Source organism: Xenopus laevis, chromosome 2L (genome assembly GCF_017654675.1).
Source record: "Xenopus laevis strain J_2021 chromosome 2L, Xenopus_laevis_v10.1, whole genome shotgun sequence".
Classification (NCBI taxonomy): domain Eukaryota; kingdom Metazoa; phylum Chordata; class Amphibia; order Anura; family Pipidae; genus Xenopus; species Xenopus laevis.
In genome coordinates, this window is record NC_054373.1 from 150,715,096 (window position 1) to 150,729,327 (window position 14,232).

A 14,232-nucleotide genomic window follows, 5' to 3' on the forward strand; every position below is an offset into this window, starting at 1 on the left:
GGTCATATTTGAAATAAATTGAATACTACTTATATACATTTGCTATGCATCTGGTACCTTGCTATTGCTGCATTGTAATTATGTATGGAAAGCACCACCTTGGCATTTAATTAATAGGAACGGGACCAAATAATTAGGACCTGTGTTGTACCTGTTAAGTTAACAAATAACAGAAAAATACCAGGCAAGGTGCACTGTACAAATGGATCATAACGAATGTTTGTTTATTGATTAATCTTCTTTTATTGTTTTTAACTAGGATCCTCCTTTATTTCACAGCTGTTGGGTGATGTGCAAACCATATAGGTAGAATTATATCACTTTTAAAATATATATTTGATATAGAGATAAAATGCTGGATACACAGTGATATGCAATAAAAGCACACAAATTATGTTCCATGGGAGTGCAGGTCCTTTATCTTCAATATTAATTTGATTTGAATGTGCACAGAGATCAAACCAGATTTTGGTACATTGCATATGCACCTTAGGGAGGGGATAAAGCCCCTAACAACAACCTCCTACTCTGTTAGGGAGTCTACTTTACCTAAGCCTATTCCTTCTTGCATTTCATTTGTCTATGGATTTTGTAGGTGTACCTTTGTTTTGTGGCTGAACTATTATTTTGGTTATTGTGGATTTAAGAAAAATTACCCATTTGTATTCAATTACTTACTAACCTTGTTTCTATTTCTTTTGTCTACATTGGCGTTTTGTAGATAACAAATTGTCTAATTCCAAGCAGTGTTATTCAGTGGCTAGTAAAGCAAATAAAGTGCTGGTTTGCATAAAAAGGGCATTAACTCTAGGGATGAAAACATAATTTCGCCTATTCATAGGTCCTTGATAAGGCCTCACCTTCTGCAGTGCAGTTTTGGGCTCCAGTCCTTAAGGATATAAATGAGCTGGAGAGAGTGCAGAGATATGCAACTAAACTGGTTAGAGGGATGGAAATTTTAAACCAGAGGTCCCAGATGATTCTTACCCATGAGCAACATTTAAATCTAAAAAGAGTTGGGGAGCAATGCAAGCATTAAAAATATTCCTTGGTGGTGCAAAACTAAGTGCTGACTGGCTATTTGGTAGCCCCTGTGTGAACTGGCAGCCTGCAGGAGGCTCTGTTTGGCAGCACATCTGATTTTAATGCAAACAAAACTTGCCTCCGAACCAGGAATTTAAAAATAAGCACCTGCTTTGAGGGAACTGGGAGAAACATTCAAGCGGTTGGAGAGCAACATGTTGCTCACAAGCCACTGGTTGGGAATCACTGATTTAAACTATGAGGGTACATTGTCACGGTTGGGATTGTTCTCTCTGAAGAAAAGACACTTGTGAGGGGACAGGACTATTCTTTACAAGTACATTAGAGGGCGTAATAGACAGATATTGGGGGACCCTTTTTTCCCATAAAGAGGAAAAGTAGGACAATGCCTTTAACCTTGTGTACGGTTTCCCCTCCAATTTGTGCTTGTATGTTATCCACCCACCCACTTAGTCTGTAAGCTCTACAGGGCAGGGACCTCCTTCCTACTGTGTCTCTTACTACATGAGCGATGTGTCCTTATATGAGCTCTGTGTACTGTGTGATGTATACATTTATTGTATTTGTTGACTTGTTCTCCCTGTGTGTACTTTTATGCATTGTATGGCACTGCAGCTCCTTAGCAGCGCTTTACAAATAGGTTGTACATACATACATAACCAGACCAGAGGCCACCCCTTTAGACTAGAGGAATAGACATTTCATTTGAAGCAACGTAGGGGGTTCTTCACAGTCAGGACAGTGAGGTTGTGGAATGCAGTGCCGGGTGATGTTGTGATGGCTGAGTCTGTTAATGCTCTTAAGAGGGACTTATATCCAAGGCCATAGTGATACTAAAATCTACAATTAATATACATATTGGTGAATATAGTTTTTGTGTGCGGAGGGGTTGGTGTGAGCGTGTGTATATATGGACGCTGCGTTTCATCTGGAGGGGTTGAACTTGATGGGTTTTGCTCTATTTCAACACAACTGAACTATTTAACTATGGATATATTTCCAAGAGGCATATTTGTGTCTCTCTTTTTTTTTTTTGTAAATCAACTTAAAAAGTATCATACTGGAGCTGTACCCTCTTCTGCATACAGTTCATAAATGCATAGATGGACAGACTGAACGTGTGCAAATTATTTAAAGCCATTCCTTACATAATAACATCGAACAATTATGAACTCACTTTCCCACTTTTCCCATATCTACTAACAGCAGCCATGGTTTGACCACTTGTAATATTCCTTTAACTCTACTCTGAAGTTTAACCTTCAGTTAAATAAATGCTGACAGGCCACTCTTACTTCAAGAAAATGTTCTGTTTCTAAAAATTAGTTAGGCCTACATCACAGGTTAAGCTGAGCTTCCTTAAGAAAACATGATTGTGCCAAGTTGTTTTCCTATATACCTGCATGTGGGGTGGGTTTGAGCCAACAAACCATCAGTGGTAGCGTATAACAGTTGCTAGAGTAATTAAGCCTTATCTTCCATATAGGGGTTACATTTCATGTTTGAGTGGTAATGGGGGGGTTAAAAGTTAAAAAAATCCAAAAATATAAAGCAAGACTAATTGAAAATTGCCTTAAAACACTTCTGTCTACGCCAGACTAAAGCTTAATTGTCTAAAACACCTTTAAAGAAAAAAGAAAAAAGAAAAAAAAAGCACACACTTTCTTATGCTGTCCTTGATAATTTATATTATTTATTAGAGTGAAAGAAATCTAGTTGAAAAAGAACATTATTAATATGCACACAGAATTTTGTGCCCTGTGATAAATGTCATCTTATTCCACTCAGCATTTAAATGTTAACAAAGGTCTGCTCACTTTAGCATATAATGCAAACCTTTTTATTCAGATAGATGTAAAGTAATGAGAACTGCTTCTGATAAAGGATGACCCTGAAGAGTAAGGATTACTGCAGTCCTGTCTTCCTCGGGATTCAGATATTTGGCTCATTGTTTAGATTTTGCTTTTTTAACAAGATCCAACCATATAGAATAAACATTTTTTTATTACCATTCATGTTTCACTTTAAAATTGTGATTCCCCCAACTAACTGAGGGAACATGGCTTTTATGTGATTTGTGCAGTTAATATGTTGCATGCATGTTCAACAGCGGTACTGTCAGTTTCCGTATTGCTTGGAAACAGTATTTCTATTGTATTTGTGTCATGTAAAGCTGCCTTATAATATTTCATAACCTATAGAAAGGCATAAAGTCAAGTGACTTTGTAGACAGGCCCATCCCAAATAAATATTTTGTGTACTTACTATTATAGGCACTATCATCATAAAGTGACATGTTATATGCCTCAAAACATTCATATTTAGCTAAATTAAAGCTTGTATATGGAAATGTAATGATACATTAACAGTTCTCTTTAAAATTAACTTTTAATATGATGCAAGCAGCGATTTTCTGAGACAATTGCAATTGGTCTTTTATTTTTGTGTGGTGTTTGATCAGTTTGGAGCCTGGCAGAACATTCCTGTGGTTAGATGTTTCCAATATTTGTATCACATGTATTTCTACTGAAGCCCTCTATTATTCATCTTACGTGCCATCTTTAAAGTGATACTGACACTAAAAATTTTATTTCAAAATATTAATCTACATGAAAAGCTATCTATAGGTCATGTTGATCGTATTTCGCTGATAGTTCTGCTTTTGTAATTAATTGTTACTTGAAGTCAACCTGACTGACCCTTCTCAACTTGTCAGTTAGAGTTTCTAATGCTAACGGACTCCTGCTGCACAAATATGGCAGCCCCTTCATAGGGAAAAAAGGGGGTAAGAAAGGTAATGTAATTTATCGCAATGTTTCGAGCCTGGCACGGCTCTTTATCAAGCTTGATAAAGAGCCGTGCCAGGCTCGAAATGTTGCGATTACTGCTGCCCTGCAATTAAGAATAAAGGCAATTTTAATTTAACTTTGGAATGCTGCCTATTTCGATTTGCTATAAGTGTTTTCCAGTGTGGAAGGACACTGTGGGAGGAGCAACCGAATAAGCAGGAATTGAGCAGAGTGTGTGCTTCTCGAATTCCATTTGAACGCAAAGTCAAGAAGAGTCAAGAGTCACGTCTTAACATGAAAAAAAGTCATTTTAAAAAATCAATTTATTCAACCTTAGTTCAACTGACTGGTGTGGTAAATTCCCGGCATATAAACTCTTCCACTAATCCAATCACAATGGCACATTGGATTGGATAAGTGGAAGAGTTTATATGCCGAGAACTTCCCACACTTCCCACACCAGCAGAGAACTTCCCACACTTCCCACACCAGTCAGTTGAACTGAAGAAGCTGCTCGGATGAGTAGTGAAACGTCTTCATTGATTACTCAGCAAATCCAGTTGTTTTAAATTTACCTATAATAGATATACCATGACCTGGATGAATGAAAATCTTCATAGTTTCATTCAACCTTAATAAATATGCCAATAATCTGGAAAAATAGAATCTATTGGTGAGATAAAAATAGATAGTTCTAAAAAATGTAGTAAAGGTGCGGCAATAGTTGAATAACAACATTGAGCTTTTGATATTCAAAGCTGTCAATTTAAAGCATTATCTTTACTCAATCCTCCCTCCATCTTGGTCTAAATGTATCCTTCAAACACAAATACAGTAGAACAAGCAACATAGCTAAAGCAAATGTAATATGTATGCAGTGCTTATTCTCAACTTATTGTACAAAGGTACTTTCAATTGTTAACAAATGTATTTATAAAGGAAACTTAGACAGAAATATAGTCCCAAATGCCATGCAAGAATTCTGGAATCGTATATAAAAAAAAATGCATTCTGGAAAATTAGAAGAAAACTAAACCTATTTACGAGGGCACGTAAAATTTTAATGAAAAAAATGATTGCTAACTATTTTGCTTCCATGTTTTTCTTCAATTTTTATGAACATGGGCTAGGACCAAACAGAAAAATGGTGCCATGTGATCACTATAGTCTACTTGGAAGTATCAGACAGTATTGTTTGATGGTTTGTGTTCCATAAGCTGCAGTGATAGGGCAGGGTATCATAAAGCAAACAAATAAGTAGGAGAAAGTGAAGCAGAATTGCTGTCAGACAAGCCTTCCAGTCTACGGAGGACTGGATTGAGAACAACAAGGTGCAACAAGATGAATTAAACCAAAGTGTGAAAGCATCATTTACTGTTTAGAATAACTCATTCTTTAACCTGAATAATCAAGATCAATTACTACAATTTGCTTTGCATTCCCAATTACCCACTCATATACAAAGTTCCAATGTTGAATTAATGACAAAAGAAGGGGTTTAAATTCCTCTTCTTTGCACCTGGTGATTCTCCCTACAGAGATATAGCAGGGGTACCTTCTGGGTGCTGGGGACAAGCCAGGCCAGATGAGAACAGCCAATGTTACGATGTACTACAAACGGTATGTAGTTTTGGGCCAGTATTAATGCGATGAGGCAGCTGAATGCATCTCCCTTGTTTGTAGGAGAGGGTGCAGGGATAAGGAAGTCAGCAGCTGCATCATGAATTTTGAATTTCAATCCAGTTTGATCAGTTCTAGCATGCTTAAAACTGCTCCATATGCATGCAGAAGGATCAGTTGCTTTCAGCATCTTACCCTCATCCCTTCAAATCGTGACAAGGCTCTTAGGGGTCTCAATGCTCTTAAGGTCCTAAGGGACTTAATGGCACCTAGTTCCGAGTAGCCCAGGGCATTAGCTACAAGGCTTACTATAGAGACCTACACAGAAACAGAAAAGCAAAGAGAGGTTCCAGACTGTTAGAATCAAAGCCTAATACTGATTGTACAGACTGGATTCAAGGCTGGGACCTAAGTCACTGGACAGTATTGACCTGAAAGGAAACCTGGTTAAGAAAGGGATTAGAAAAAGGAGGGAAAAATATATGAGAGCAAAGCAGGACCACATACACAGATAGTGGGGTCTGTTCAAGGCAGATCAGACAAAGTTCTTACCCTGGCCCTTCACCGTCTCTCGGTAACAGCTCCTCCCATTAAATTAAGCCAGACAAAATAAACGTACCTGTGAGAAAGAATACAGATAAACATATACAGGACATGCCTCCTGTGACCATTTTAACTGGAATGTAAAAAATTATACTGGGTTTCTTGACTGGTGCTATACTTTGCTTTTTCCTTTGCGGTTCCATTATGTCTAGAATATTTTCACCTAGTGCTTGCCCTCAGAAATGAAGATAAATACTATATGCAAATGATTGCCTTTTTTACAGGAAATTAAACCGTGCATAGTTACCTCTTACTGTAAATGTTTAGCGTCGATTATTTTAAGTATACTATTTCTTAACAATGCAAATATATGAATATGTGTCAAAAACCAGAGTATGTGGTACTTAAACCCTATGGCATTAGCACTTACAGACATGCTTATCAACAGTTAAAAAATAAACAGGTGAGTCATTTCATCTCTATCACAGTCTCTATGAGATGAAACACTATGGACTCCTTCATTTTAATCAATGAGGACACGAGAAAACAAGTGCAACCAGCGGGTTGCCGTAGAATAACAGTGAGGCGGCATTTTACAATGTTAAATAAAAATAACACCTAGAACTTCTAAAGTTCTAGATTATTTCTATGACTCAGAACCAATGCTACCCTCTCTGCCTAAATAAGGAGGGGCTTAACCCAGCACTTTTGTTGCTACTTAATACTATTTTAAATGTTATGATGTAATTTGTTGTTTACTTGTCGTAAATGCAGGAAGCATCATAGTTTTGTGTTCTTGTAAGTGTGACTAATTTGGGAACCTCTGTGTTAAATCTATGGATTAAGACTGAAGAGAGATATATGTCACGATGTGCAGACATCTTCCCTCACAAGGTGGCTGCCTGTAAAAGTGCAGATAATTTGGATCACTGCACCATTAAATAGTATCACAGTGTTAAATGTATGTAAACACATGGCACATGGTTTTGCAGATCATATTCATCTAATATAATTATATGTCTGCGCTCTATATACCTTATGGTTAATCATATAACCATATTTAGGCATTCAAATGCACAGCCTTACAGCAAAAAGGCTTGTAGCATTGACGACAGAGCTGTGCCTTTAAATAACTTCATACTGAAACGCTGATATTTTGTGCTCACAGACAAACCAAGGGCAATATTTACTAGGGATGCACCGAATCCACTATTTTGGATTTGGCCGAACCCCCGAATCCTTTGCGAAAGATTCGGCTGAATACCGAACCTAATCCGAATTTGCATATGCAAATTAGGGATGGGAAGGGGGAAACATTTTTTACTTCCTTGTTTTATGACAAAAAGTCACGCGATTTCCCTCCCCGTCCCTAATGTGCATTTGCAAATTAGGATTCGGTTAGGCCCGCAAGAAGGATTCGGCTGAATCCGAATCCTGCTGAAAAAGGCAGAATCCTGGCCGAATCCCGAACCGAATCCTGGATTCGGTGCATCCCTAATATTTACGGATACTTCTAATTCAATTTCTAAGATTCTTTGGAGGTTACAGATAGTTCACGAGAAATAAAGACTTTTTCCGATTATTTTTTATCTGTGTCCGTTCTAATATTGAAATGTAAATCTAATCTTTCATCTTTCTAAAGCAGCTCTGGGATGGGGGGGGTCGACGACCCTGTAGTATTTTTTTCAGAATATATAGTTCTCCTTTAACCATTGCCTGTTATAAAGTAGGCGGGTGGGATCCAGTCATCTCAGCACAACGTTGTGTTCAGATATGAAAATTTAGAACACAATAGACTAAGCATCTAGTGTAAGCTATTCTAATGATTCCTATTTAAAATACAATATATTTTAACTAAGAACCACATACACTGGTTTTAACGGACCCAATCCTTTTGTTAGATTTTCAATTTTAACCTATTTTGCTAATAAATATTATACAAATCTAATATCCCCATAGAAAAGGGAATTACTTATTTTTAGGTCACAATTTTTCAAACTTATAGGTTATTAATATAAGTTATTAATATAGACTGAGCTAGGTTAATTAGCTCTATAACTGCTGAATGCACGGTATACTAGTCTATAAATATTAGAATGTCACTACCCAGGATAAGAGCTTGTCTTATTGGCAAATTAGAATTAAGGTGGAGGTACCAAATTACATTCCAATTACATATACAGGTATGGGACCTGTAATCCAGAATGCTCAGGACCTGGGTTTTCCTTAATTTAGATTAAATTAAAAAAAAAATAAACATTAATTAAACCTAGTAGGATTGTTTTTCTTTCTGTAAGGATTAACTATATTTTAGTTGGGCTCAACTACAAGGTGGTGTTTTATTATTACACAAAAAAGTAAATATTTTTTTTTTAAATTTTTAACTATTTGATTAAAATGTGAATCTATGGTAGATGGCCTTTTTGTAATTCAAAGCTTTCTGGATAAAGGGCTTCCGGCTAATGGATCCCATACCTGTATCAACATTTTTGTTTTTTGTTTTTTTTTTTAAATGTGCAACTTGAAATCGGTTATAAAAACTACTCCTTTCATAAAATAATATGTTCTGTCTATTTAAACCCATGTTACCACAGTGACAAATCATTGTATTCCACACCAGTGAATTCAGTTATGTCACCTTTACATTCATATGCACTCGAAGCGGTTAGCATATTTCCTGAGGAATAACACCTGGAGAAGAGTAATAAATAACATTTGTAGTCCTCTGAAACTGAAAATTTGGTAGTTATTGCACAATATACAGTTTTAAGACGTTGCAATGTACATTTTCAGTTTTTTTTTTAAATTCATGCTAGATAGAATAAACAGCTTTATTTGCAGTGCATTTAATTTATTAGCTGTTTTTAAATCACAAAGAAAAAGAAGTGGTACCTTTAATAACATCTCTAATGGGGGAATGTAATAAATAGATATATGGAGATATATCAACCAAGGAAATTATTTTGTCTTTGTATAAATTTAATGAACCACCCGCCAGAGCACAGTGTGTAATAAACCTTTCAAAAGCAAGGTTTATTTTTGCAAAAATATGTAAATTTTAAGTATTTCTTAAAAATGATCAGAAATGTTAGCAAATAATATTAAAGAGCAGATAAAGCACATATTTATCCATTGGGATTTTTTTTCCATATATGACTTCTATTACATTTCTCCACATCAATCTTGAGCAAATGAGCTGCAATCCATTTTCCTAAAAGGACAAATTGTCAGAAAACTGGCTGCAATCTACAATTTCAGCTATTTTTAATAGCTAAAGCCAAAAACCATTTCTCACTACAGGTATAAGATCCCTTATCCCTTATCCAAATTTTTAAAAATGATTTCCTTTTTCTCTATAATAATAAAACAGTAGCTTCGCAACTAAGATATAATTAATCCTTATTGGAAGCAAAACCAGCCTATTGGGTTTATTTAACGTTTAAATGAATTTCTAGTAGACTTAAGGCATGAAGATCCAAATTACGGAAAGATCCATTATCCGGAAAACCCCAGGTCCCGAGCATTTTGGATAACAGGTCCCATACCTGTACTAATACTGCTTGATCTCTCTGCTGCATTTGACACTGTGAATCACCCTCTCCTCCACCAGTCCTTCCATTTGTTTGGCCTTCGTGACATGGCCCTGTCCTGGTTCTCTTCTTACCTCACTAATCGTTCCATTAGTGTCTCCTACAAAGGAGTAGCATTTTCTCCCCTACCTCTTTCAGATGGGGTTCCTCAAGGCACTGTCCTGGGCCCCTTATTATTCTCCCTCTTTACTTTCTCCCTCGGCAAACTAATCAACGGACATGATTTCCACTACCACCTCTATGCGGACTATACTCAGATCTATCTCTACTCTCCTGATCTCAACCCAGAACTCCAAACTCGTGTCTCCTCCTGCCTATCTGCTATCTCTATTTGGATGTCGCAACGCTACCTTAAATTAAACCTCTCTAAAATGGAAATGGCTCTCTTTCTTCCAACTAACACCTGTAACATCCTTGAAGTATCTATTATAGCTAACAATTTCACTATCACCCTGTCTCCCCAGGACCAGTGCCTTGGGGTTAACCTTGATTCTACCCTGTCCTTCACTCCTCATATCCAGTCACTTATTAAATCATGTCAATTCCACCTAAGGAACATATCCAAAATACAATCATTTATTACCCAAGATGGCGCCAAAATTCTTATTCACTCTCTCGTCAGATCACATCTAGACTACTATAACTCTCTTTTAATTGGCCTTCCCCACCAGAGACTGTCGCCTCTACAGTCCATAATGAACACTGCCGCAAGGCTCATAAACCTCAGCAACTGCTCCTCTTCTGGCTCGCCACTCTGCCAATCGTTGCACTGGCTTCAGCTACCTTCCAGAATAAAATTCAAATGAATGACCCTGACATTCAAAGCACTTCATAACTCTGCCCCTCCCTTCATCTCTGATCTCATCTCTATATACTCACCCAACCGCTTACTACGCTCCTCTGCTGACCTGCTACTCAGCTCTTCTCTCATTACCTCCTCACATGCTTGCATGCTTGGCAAAGGCTGCACCCCTCCTCTGGAAATCTCTCCCATGGTCTGTTTGACTTTCTCCCAACCTTTCTGCTTTCAAAAGATCTCTTAAAACACACCTATTTAGTGAAGCCTACCCTCACTCTGCTTAACTACCAAATGCAATACCACATACATTACTACATCTCTCACCCACTTAATTGTGATCTTGCCCACAACTTGTGTCTTATTCCCTTCCCTTTAAATTGTAAGCTCTTTATCACAGGGCCTTCCTGCCCTTTTGTACCAGTATTGGTTGACAATACTGAACAAAGCAGAATGCCAAATAGTGGCAAAACCAGGAATATGTAAAACAGAGTCTTTTTATAACGTTTCAACAAATTGATTGCAACTTTTATTAGTTGGGAAAATGGCACCATTCATTTGACTTAATCCACTGATGCCTATTCGTGTCTTTTTCCATAGACTTTATTGTGTATTAGGACAATAATTCAATCATGATGACAACAGATCATCATAATAAAATAATAACAAAAGGCAACTATTTTACCTATTTCGAAATGTATTGCAGCAATTTTCTTTCCGGTGAATCATATTTTAACAAATATATGACTAAAGAAATAGATACCCTATACAGTACTAGTCAAAAGCACAGATGTAATGTACAGAAAATGAGCCCCAATTGCATTTGATTTTTCCCTTTATATTACATCACAAACTACCTTACATTGTAACAGAAGGCTAAGGCAATACATGCCAGATATTGAGAAATTGTGTGTGATACACTGACTACATTGTACTACTCCCATGCCTAACACACTGACCAATCATTGCATAATTGAAATACATTATCTTCTTATTTATATTGTTATACGGGTTTGGGACTTGTTATTCGGAATGCTTCAGACCTGTGGTTTTTCTGGATATGTGGTCTTTCTGTAATTTGGATCTCCGTACTTTCTCTAATAAAATAAATGAATTTAAACATTAAACATTAAATAAACCCAATAGGCTTGTTTGCCTCCAATAAGGATTAACTATATCTTAGTTGGGATAAAGTATAAGGTACTGTTTTAATTATTACAGAGAAAAATGAAATACATTTTTACAATTTTAATTATTTGATTAAAATAGAGTCTATAGGAGATGGCCTTCCAGTAATTCGGAGCTTTCTGGATAACAGGTTTCCGGATAATGGATCCCATACCTGTACCACATTAATTTCCATAAACAAATATATTAAAGAAAACAGTGAAATGTTAGTAGCAAAACCAAGCACACATAAATAATCTAATTTTGCTAATTCTGCATTACCGTATGATTAAAGAAAATCATACTTTTTTTATTTAAAAAAAAAAAACTACCACTTATTATTTTAATAAAAAAAAATAATAACAATGCTTCCTAGTTTTTATCATGTCTCAAAAACCATATATTTAAGGGAAACAGTTGTTGTAAAACAAAAATAAAGAGATACATACAGCAACAATGAGGAAGTCTAGCCAACACCAGGCATTGGTGAAGAACTTCACAAATCCATACGCCAGCCATTTCAGTAACATTTCCAATATGAAAATATAAGTGAAAACTTTATCTGCATATTCGAGGATCGTTCGTATGGTTTTCCGCTGTTCTATGTAAACATCCTCAAAGGCCTGTCAAAAGGGAAATGACATTTTAAATGAAATAAAAATTAAATGTGTAATATTTCAATGAATAATAAACCTGAAAGACAATTAATTTAGAAATAGCTCTAAAAGAAATCCCTAGCTCTGTGTAACTCTGTGTAACTCTTCAGAGAAGGAAAGCTCTTTCTTATGTATTCTGTGTTTTTATTATGCTGTATGTGCTCAGCATTTTTATTCACTTATTATCCCCAAGTTCACTGATGATGTAGAGTGATATATACAGTGATAGTACAGTGTATATATAGTACAATTTGAAAAAGGTTATACATTGGAAGGTTGTGTTCACTATGTAATGTGCCGCAGCAATGGATACTGTCGTTGGTTATTAATCAGTTATAACTGTGGATGCAGTATTCATGCACAGTTATAACTTTAGCCTTTTACAGTGCACATTCCCAGGCAGACATTTACAGTATGTACCTAAGCGTGTGGATATCATTACAATAATAACCAACTTTCAGAGGAGCTATGGGCTGCTGGAAAAGTAGCAGCTCTGTCTTGTATATGTGCATAGGATCTCAGTCTATCATTAACTAATCCTATCCAATTTACCCATAACATCATGAAACTTTGTTGCTTCTAAACTACAACTGCCTTTCTTCCATAATCTAGGGGAAAGATATTGTTATAGATTTACTGGAGGGTGAAGTGGCTAACGCTAGCGTCAACTCGAAGTGGTCGCTGGCGAGTTTTCACCCACGAGTAAATCTGCCCTGTTGACTTATAATGGGGGGGGGGTGATGATAAATATTATTAATGAAGCTGTCCTAATTATCCTATTCTTTTACCCTAGGAAAAACACTAATTGCAAATTAGATTTCCACCTATACTCAATACAAAAAAAAACAGGTGGGTCTTCTTGTAGAGATGACTATGTCCTAAATCCCTTCACATCTTTTTATACTTACACATGGACAGATGCATCACTAACAATGGGCATCAACAGAGACAACCCTTCAGCCTCGCCCTCTATCTGTCTTACAATACATACCGTATATACTCGAGTATAAGCCGACCCGAGTATAAGCCTAGACACAACTACAGCCCTGTCTCCCAGCAGCGCACATTCAGCCAAAGCGACCCCCCCAGCGATCAACCGGACTTCTTTGCAAAGTTGATGGTGACAGAGAATTGCCAAACGGATTACTGTGTGCATTGTCCCACTGTCCCACTACCATGTGCAGAGGGTGTTGTGTGATATTGCCATCACTGTTAATCCTTCATATAACCAACAGCGGGCGCTGTGTGATATTGCAGTCACTGTTATTCTTTCATATAACCAACAGAGGGCGCACTGTTATTCTTTCATATAACCAACAGAGGGCGCTGTGTGATATTGCAGTCACTGTTATACTTTGATATAACCAACAGAGGGCGCTGTGTGATATTGCAGTCTCTCCCCAAGTGAACTGTTGGTATAGGAATGATTAAAAGTGACTGCAATCTCAGCTACTGCCCGCTTACCCGAGTATAAGCCGAGGTAGACTTTTTCAGCACATTTTGGATGCTGAAAAACTCGGTTTATACTCGAGTATATACGGTAATCTATTTGCAAGGTGACACAGAAGAAAGGAATAGATGTATGCAAAAGACTCATTTGGTTACATGAAAATTGTCGTAAAGAAAATCTTGGTAGTATATTTTTGGACTAGACCTATGGTGGCTAAATAAAAAGACTGGAATGCCAAAACATTTAAATATGTAGAACTGTAGGTTATTCTTATCTATAAATAAAATACATCAGGCAGCAGCATTTCTGTTTTGTTTAGGAAAATTTACATAATGTAAGATGGTATTTGAATCCAGTTTATGTCCTGTATTAAATTAATCATTATCTGCTAGGTCGGCCTATAGAACCCCACATAGAAACCACTGCTGCGAATATTTCTATTATGTAAAGATAAATAAATTATATAATGTGTGTGCTCCCTAATATTGAGCCTATGCCTGTTTAAAAGCGATAGATAGATAGACAGATAGGCAGATAGGCAGATAGGCAGATAGGCAGATAGGCAGATAGATAGATA

At 36.7% G+C, this 14,232-nt stretch overlaps 1 protein-coding gene across 2 annotated transcripts in view; it reads right to left on the bottom strand.

The window, feature by feature from the left end:
* Nucleotides 1-14,232, bottom strand: part of LOC108707553 (sodium channel protein type 8 subunit alpha) — a 91,034-nt gene that overhangs the window by 14,298 nt on the left and 62,504 nt on the right. For both annotated transcript variants that reach the window (XM_041582564.1, XM_041582565.1), the window contains exons 20-21: nucleotides 11,999-12,172; nucleotides 5,649-5,771 (exon numbers count right to left, since the gene is read on the bottom strand). In XM_041582564.1, coding sequence (XP_041438498.1) covers nucleotides 5,649-5,771; nucleotides 11,999-12,172 — 297 coding nt within the window. The remainder of the gene's footprint in view (nucleotides 1-5,648; nucleotides 5,772-11,998; nucleotides 12,173-14,232) is intronic.